The 8567-nt window shown below is 38.2% G+C and overlaps 1 protein-coding gene across 3 annotated transcripts in view; it reads right to left on the reverse strand.

Annotated features, from left to right (window-relative positions):
- LOC106001659 (cytochrome P450 2C5-like) overlaps positions 1–8567 on the reverse strand; it is a 23585-nt gene that overhangs the window by 925 nt on the left and 14093 nt on the right. For all 3 annotated transcript variants that reach the window (XM_013036688.1, XM_013036687.1, XM_013036686.1), the window contains 2 exons: positions 8149–8336; positions 2705–2846 (listed from right to left, as the gene is read on the reverse strand). In XM_013036688.1, the coding sequence (XP_012892142.1) occupies positions 2705–2846; positions 8149–8336 (330 nt within the window). The remainder of the gene's footprint in view (positions 1–2704; positions 2847–8148; positions 8337–8567) is intronic.

Below are 8567 nucleotides of genomic sequence, written 5' to 3' on the forward strand. Positions count from 1 at the left end.
AAGGAAGGAAGGAAGGAAGGAAGGAAGGAAGGAAGGAAGGAAGGAAGGAAGGAAGGAAGGAAGGAATGGAATGGAAGGAGGGAGGGAGGGAGGGAGGAAGGGAGGAAAGAAGGCAGGGAGGGAGGAAGGGAAACATTAAGCTTTAGTTAATAATAATGTGCCATTATTGATTTACTTATTATAGTGAATGTACCATACTAATGTATGGCACAGTTAGGGGAAAAGAGGAGTAAGCATGTAAGAACTCTAGGGACTTCCTTCTCGATTTCTCTGTAAATCTAAAAACTGTTCTTGGAAAATAAAATTGACAAGGCCATACTAAAAGTACCAGCAAAAAAAAAAAAAAAGAAAGTGTCAATGTGCCTTCAGTGAATTACCGAATGCACAGAGAGCAGGAAAGCTGTACATATACATGGGAATATGTAATCTTCACTAATACATGTGTTTGTTTTTTAAAACCTTAGAATGGTAGCACAGACACACACACACTTGTAAGTCTAACATAGGAGATTAATGCAGAAGAATCTTGAGTTGATAACCACTTCTGTCCTCTCTTCCCACTTTTCTCTTGCTCTATGCCAGGTTGTGGGTTGCCAAATTATTATATCATTACTCTAATATATTCCCTGCTAAAGGAAAGGATCATAATTCCAGAAGATCTTTTGGCTTCCAATTGTACTTTTTTCCTGTGGTTGAGATGAGGATTTAATACAGTTTGTCCTCAACCTTAAGACCTACTCCCATCCTTCTCTTTTAGTATTATCCCTACTAATCAGAAAGGACTGTGACCGTGTGTTTTGGAATTTCCTCTAAACCTTTGTACCTATAGAATAGTAAATATGTAGGAGTGCAGGACATAGACCTACCCCATCACTCCAAGTGGAATTCATCTCATGTAAAAATAGGGGTAGGAAATACTGCTTTCCAAGTCAACTCAGAAGTCAAATCTTGACACTGTCATTAACCACCCATGTGGGGTAAGTTAGTAAAATATCTGAGCCTTATTTTCCTAATATTAAATGGGGATGCTAATAATTCCTTCATGAAATGTTGGGGAGAAATTAAAATGCGAATAGATTAGAATTTATTACCATTTTAATCAAAATTTCATTATTTATTTATAAAAAGTTTGAGTCTCAGTTTTTAATGATACACTTTGTATGTTCTAGAGACATCTATGTTTTTCTAAAAAAACCCATTCATATTGCTCATGTGCACTGTCCCCAGAAAAATAATGAACACTTTTTGCATTTTAACATTGATAGCCCAACTGTCCATTTTATCAGCCTACATAAAATTACAAAGATCACGTACTATATCATGAAATTTCTTTTGGCTATGATACATTTCCCTACAGACATCAAGACACAGACCACATTTCATGTCCTTTCTTGTGCTCTTTGTGTCCCTTCAAGCCATAAAATCGTGCCCTAATTCAATTGCCCAAATGTCATATTCAGATTTTCACTGACACTCAAATCATTTGAAACCATAATTTTCTCATTATTTAAAATGTTTCTCTTTGTGTAAAAAAAGTGAATTTTTGAAGAGAGATCACTGCCTTTCCCATGGTACCTATATGACAGATGTAAAGCAGATATCAAAGGTCAGGTCATTAGTTGGGTGCTAGTGGTTCATGTCTACAACCCAACTACTCAGGAGGCTGAGATCAGAGGATCATGATTAGAAGTGAGCCTGGGGAAAGAAAGTCCCTGAGACTCTTACCTGTAATTATCCACCAAAAAGCAGAAGTAGAGCTGTGGCTCAAAGTGGGAGAATGCTAGCATTGAGCAACTAAGGTCAGGAACAAGGCCCAAACCCTGATTTCAAGCCCCACAACTGACAATAAAAATAACCCCAAAACCAGACAAGTAAAGAAACAAACAAGACAAAAAGTCACAGTGTCAGTGAAGGAAGGCTGCTCCCTGGTCAGACACATAGCACACATACTGCAGGTGTGGGGATACAATATCCAGACACATGTCTTAGACTGAAAAAAGAGCTGAGTGTTCTGTGATCATTGTGGGAAATCTACCAATATTTGACAGCTTCTGACAGTTTTGAAAAAAGTGTTCTGTTCTTGTGGTTCTTGACTTTCTTTCTAATGTTCTGCTCTGTCTTCCATCTACTATCTGTCCCTGTTGAAGTACCTTAAAAGTCTTAAAATGTTGCTATGCCATTTTCTGTTTAATAATCAAGTTCAAGAATGTGACAAATGAGTTAATACTCCACCCACAAATCCTCATGTCTTGTTATCTGTGATGATCTTCCCTCACTGCCCTTTGGTGTTCTTCTGTGTCTATTGGGAGAGATTCATTCTATAGAGAAGCCTGGAGGGTGAAAATGCCACAAAAAGATGTGGGAGGGACCTCTGATGAGATCACATTTCTCATTGTGAGTGAGGGCAGTCTAAATGAGTTTCACTGTTTAGGAAGAGATCATTATGATATATGTATAGAAAGAATACCAGAATTGCTTGCTTTACCCTGTTGAACTTGGAAGAAATGCACAGAAAAACTGAGGCCTCGCTAATCTGATCAAACAGTGGAGATGCATCATGAACAGGAAAGTGCAAGGGCATTGAGAGTGCTGCTCCTAATCAGGAGCTTATGGGAAATACACCAGCCCCAAAGAGGCTTTATGTAAGTTCCCACTGACATTCCCCCCAAAGTTATCCTGAGGTATGGAAATGAAATTTTATTACCTGCTGAGAAAGGCATAAAGTAGTTACTTTTCTTAAAGTTACCACTTCTGTCCAAAAAGTGGCCAGGGTCAAACTTGTCAGGATTGGGGAATTCCTTGGGGTCATGCAGCACAGATGTCAGTGATGTCAATATGGTTGTGCCCTGGGAACAATACACACAGATAACATAAGCTAATTAGAGAGGTAGATAGATGGATAGATATAGCTATAGATCTACATAGATTGATACATATATATACCTAGATCTATATAAACCTATGCATATATATAAACTATACATATATGCATATATATGTAATTAGAGGCTCACACCAATAATCCTAGATACTCAGGAGGCTGAGATTTGAGGACTACAGTTCAAAGACAGTTCAGGCAGGAAAGCCCATTATGCTGTTACCTCCAATTTGCCAATGTGGCTCAGAGTGGTAAACCACTTGAACAAAAAAGGTCAGGGACAGGGCTCAGGCTCTGAGTTCAAGCCCCATGACCACCACCCAATGACCCTCGCCAAAAAAACACAGAACACAAATAGTTAAAACGGTGACAGATACAATGAGAATCACTTAGTTCAATCTTCTGGTCTATAGGTAATGAAGACTTCCAACCAATGAACTGACTTCAAAACCAAAAAATATTAACACAGAATGTATGGGAAAAAGGCAAGTATCTCCAAAGTTTAACAATTCTATAGCAATAGACATAAAGGATACTGAAGAAGATTAAAGCCCAAAGAACTCAAATGTATTATTGAAAGAAAAATTATTTCAAGTGGCAAAAACTCCTATGCTCCTGGATTGGAAAGATTAACATCGTGAAAATGGCAATACTTCCCAAGGCTATCTACAAATTCAATGCGATACCTGTCAATAATCCATCCTCATTCCTCAAGGGAATAGAAGAGGCAATCCAAAAATTCATATGGAACAATAAAAGACCCCGAATAGCAAAAACGCTCCTCAACGGAAAGAACACTGCTGGAGGAATATCAATACCAAATTTCAACAGCTTGGTAGTGGCACAAGAACAGACCGCAGGACCAATGGAATAGAATTGAAAACCCAGAAATGAACCTACAGACCTGTAGCCATCTAATTTTCAATAAGGGAGCTAAAAAAGTAGAATGGAAGAAAGACAGCCCCTTCAGTAAATGGTGCTGGCAAAATTGGTTAACTAGACGTAGAAAACTAAAGCTAGATCCTTATATATCACCCTGCAGCAGAATCAACTCCAAATGGATCAAAGACCTCGAAGAAGTCAAAGCAGACCCCCTGAAAACATTACAGGATGGAATAGGAGAAACCCTAGGTCTCCTTGGCTCAGGCCGAAATTTTTTGAATAGAGACCCGGAAACCAACAAATCAAAGAAAGGTGGGACAAATGGGGTTGCATGAAATTGCAGAGCTTCTGTATGCCAAAGGACATAGCTAGCAAAATTAATAGAAAGCCCAGGATTGGGAGAAGATGTTCACTAGCCTTACAATGGACAAGGGTCTCATACCTAAAATATACCTGGAACTCAAAAACTTAAATCCGCCAACAACAAATCTTCCAAGAGACAACTGCCCAATAAATTAGTGGGCTAAAGACTTAAAGGAAACTTCTGTGAAGAGGAAAGAAGGATGGCCAATAGACACATGAAGAAATGCTCAACGTCTCTAGCCAAAAAGAAATGCAAATCCAAACAACATTGAGATACCAGCTCACCCATGAACTCTAATAACAATAGATGCTGGAGGGGATATGGACAGAAGGGAACCTTACTGCACTGTTGGTGGGAGTGTAAACTTGTTCAACCACTTTGGAAAGTAGTATGGAGGTTCCTCAAAAGACTCCACATAGAACTCTCCTATGACCCAGCAATCCCACTTTTGGGCATTTACCTAAATGTTCACAAACAAGGCCACACTCAAGCTACCAGCATCACTATGTTTACTGCAGCCTTATTTACCATAGCTAAGATATGGAACCAACCCAGATGCCTCTCAGTAGATGAATGGCTCAAGAAAATGTCTCCATCAGAAAGAATGACATTGCCCCATTTGTTAGGAAATGGAAAGACTTGTAAGAAATTATATTAAGTGAAGTAAGCCAGGCCCCAAAAAGCTTAGGTCCCATGGTTTCCCTTATTTGCAATAACTAGTATATGTCTGAGTCCAGCAGAAAAGGTCTGATAAGTTGATGTGAGGGAAATGAACCCTAAGATATGTATTCAAATGTTTTTTTTCTTTCAGGTGATTGTTTTTAACATATTTATAAGATTATTACTTTGTTGCTTTGTATGTTACCCCCCCTTCTTTCACTGTATTTGAGGTTGGTATAATTTGTGGAAGGGAAGGCAAAAAACAAATCGTTTAAATAGGGATACAGGTGGATCCATTTCAACAATGAGATGTACAAGACTTTATGTGGAAAAACAAAATTTGCAATTTTAGAAGAGGGGAGGAGAATTGGGTGGGGATGTGGAGGGAGGATCGGGTGGGATGGGAAGGGGAAACAAAGGAGGAGGGTACAATGCTTGATAAGAAATGTACTCATGGGGCTGGGAAGGTGGCTCAGTGGTAGAGCACTTGTCTTGCATGGGTGAGGCCCTGGGTTCGATTCCCAAGCACCACATAAACAAAAAAAAAAGAAAAAGAAATGTACTCATTATTTTGCCCATGTAATTGTAACTCCTCTGTACAGTATTCTCACAATAAAAATTAAAATTAAAAGAAAAATTATTTCAACAATATGATTTCAATACAATAAAAGAACAAGTATAAAAAATGAGTGAATTTGAAATGGATACAAATAAACAGCTAAATGATGTAAGACAAACAATGCAATATATAAAAATTAGGAATTTAATAAAGATTCAAAATTATTAAAAAATAGTTAAACTAAAATTTTGAAAATGAAAAGCTATATGAATAAAAAGAACTCAATAGAAAAGAGTGAATCAAATTGAAACAGAATATCAGGGATCAAGGATAAAGTAGATAGATTAGTCAGGTGAAGAACTAGGTGAAAGGTATGAAAAGATTATACAAGCCCACCTCAGGAACTTGAAAGGTCAAACCTATAAACATAGACATAGAGGCTGAAGAAAAGACCCATGCTAAAACAATACAAAACATAGTCAATAAAATGATGTGAAAATATTTCCTAAATCTTTACAATCCAGGTACAAGAGGTTTTAGAAGAGCAAACAGATCATATCAAAAAAGAATCACTCCAAAACACATTATAGTTAAACATTAAATATTCAGAAACAGTAAACAGTACTGACAGCTGCCAAAGAAAAGCAATGAGTCATTTATGGTGGCAAGCCCATCAGCATAATACCAGATTTCTCAACAGCAGAAACCTTAAAAGCAAGAAGGGCATAAAGCAATAGAAGGTCAACAACTACCCATCTTGAATACAATGACTGCATTTGCTTACCTGTCCTTCCTCCATTCCTGTGCCGCTACATGTCCCTACTCCAATGTTTCTATTGTCTGGTATCCATTTTGATAAAAATATGGAATGATTCACAAATTTGAGAGGCACCCTTATGCAGGGGCCATGCTAATCTTCTGTGTATTGTTTCCTTTTTACCATATGTGCTGCCTAAGACAGCACCACACTAAAATTTTAAACACATATAAAGAAGAAACCGAGGCATTCACACTGTGAGACCACAGGAGGATACTTTGGGGGAGAACACAAAGGTTCAATGCCTATGTGCATCTGATCATACAAAGTAATATTTATTGGAATGACCTACAGGAAATGAAGATGAGGTTTTTTTCCTTCTTTAGCTGTTTTTTGTTTTCTTCCTCTTTGGTCTGTTTGTTCGTTTATCTTTCTTTGGGAGTGCAAGGGGAGGCACAGAAATGGAGGGACAAAGGGTGAACAAATGCAGCAGTGGCACTCACCAGACACTGTTCAAAATGAACTGTACAACTTGTGGATGGGGATGGGAAGGAAAAACTGGGAGAGAGCCAAAGAAGAGGTGGCAGTGTCCAAGAAGAAACCTACTCTACCTGAATTATGTAACTGTAACCCATCTGCACATCACCTGTATAATTAAAACTTTTCAAAGAAGAAGAATCATTACAGAGAATAGATCTGATTCAAAATATTATCATGTTTATGTTCAAAATTCATACATACATAAGAACACAGGGTAAATTTCCCTACCGTTATTTTTTTAATCTACTTAAGATATTAAAATTGACTGTGAAATACCAAGCTAGAAATCTTTTCTGCCAATCATAATGAAAAAAAGATGACCACTAAAATCCATTTTGTTTACACCATCCTGGCTGCCAGTATAAAAATTCAACAAATTATAGGCACAAGAATCAGAAAAGCAAGTAGAATCTATTAAACCAGATATTATGGTAATACACCATAAACTTCCAAACAAATCTACAGAGAAGTCATTAGCAATGACTAGTAAATTTCATGAGTCTACATTTCATGAGGTCATCAGAATGATTAAAGCAATTATGTTTCTATATATCAGGTACAAATGATAGCAAATGCATCATAAAAATAATAACAATCAAGCCAGGCACTGGTGGCTCATGTCTGTAATCTTAGCTGCTCAGGAGGCTGAGATCTAAGCATCATTGTTCAAAGCCAGCCCAGGCAACAAAGTCCATGAGTCTCTTATCTCCAGTTAACCACCAGGAAACTGGAAGTGGAACTGTGGTGCAAACTGGTAGAGCTCTAGCTTTGAGCAAATGAGCTCACGGACAGTGCACAGGCCAACAAGCATGAAAGCCAATGAAAAACAAAAAGAGTAATAGGCAAAGCGTTATGCATTTAAACAAAGTCTATGAATATATTTGTAATCGACTCTATTGAAAACAAAATATGACTTGGAAAATAAAGTAAGGCATAGGTAAATTGGAAGCATGACTCATTCATGAATTGAGGAAATCAAGGTAACATTTTCTCCCAAATTTATCTATAACTTTACTGGAGGCATAATATATATCCCAGCACAACATATTGGGAAATTGATAAATAATAAGTTTTTGTACTCATTTGGTAATACAAAACCTAAGCATAGACAAAAGACCAAGAAGGAGGAGGAGGAGAAGAAGTAGGAATAGAAGGAGTAAGAAGAGGAGGAGAAGGAACAGCAGGAGGAACAGCAGAAGGAACAGCAGGAGGAAGCAGAGGAGGAGGAGGAGGAGGAGGAACTAGTAGAAAAAAAAAGACAACAAGAACAAGGAGAAGTCTCTAAAACAAAAAGAATTAAGGGGCATACCAAAATTGGGATTCACAGTGTAGGATACCAGGGATAAATTTGCATAGATATACAACCCCAAACTTTCTATACCACAACCTCTCCTGTGCAGCCAACTGTGAGACTTTTGCAGCTCTCTCATGTGGAGCAGAGGAATCCTGCAGTGACCTCAAGAACTCAGGCTCCATGTGGATGCTCAGCAGAAAAGAAACAAGCTCACCTTGGGAATGATGTAGTCTCTGAACTTAATGTCACGGGTCACTGCATGGGGCACGTTCATTGGTAGGAGATCAATGTATCTCTGGATCTCATGCAGCACAGCATCTGTGTAGGGCATTTGGCTCCTGTCCTGCATGCAGGGGCTGCGGTGCCTGCCAATCACATGATCAATCTCTTCCTTCACTTTAGCTGGTGAGACATAATAAGAAATGGTGAAGTAAGTTTCAATGAAGTAAGGTTACTTCCTTGTTGGTGGGAGTGTAAACTTGTTCAACCACTTTGGAAAGCAGTATGGAGGTTCCTCAAAAGACTCCACATAGAGATCCCCTATGACCCCGCAATCCCACTTTTGGGCATGTTCCAAAATGCTTATAAACAAGACCACACTAAAGCTACCAGTACAACAATGTTTATTGCACC

The sequence above is a fragment of the Dipodomys ordii genome, unplaced genomic scaffold, assembly GCF_000151885.1.
Source record: "Dipodomys ordii isolate 6190 unplaced genomic scaffold, Dord_2.0 Scaffold346, whole genome shotgun sequence".
NCBI classification, from domain to species: domain Eukaryota; kingdom Metazoa; phylum Chordata; class Mammalia; order Rodentia; family Heteromyidae; genus Dipodomys; species Dipodomys ordii.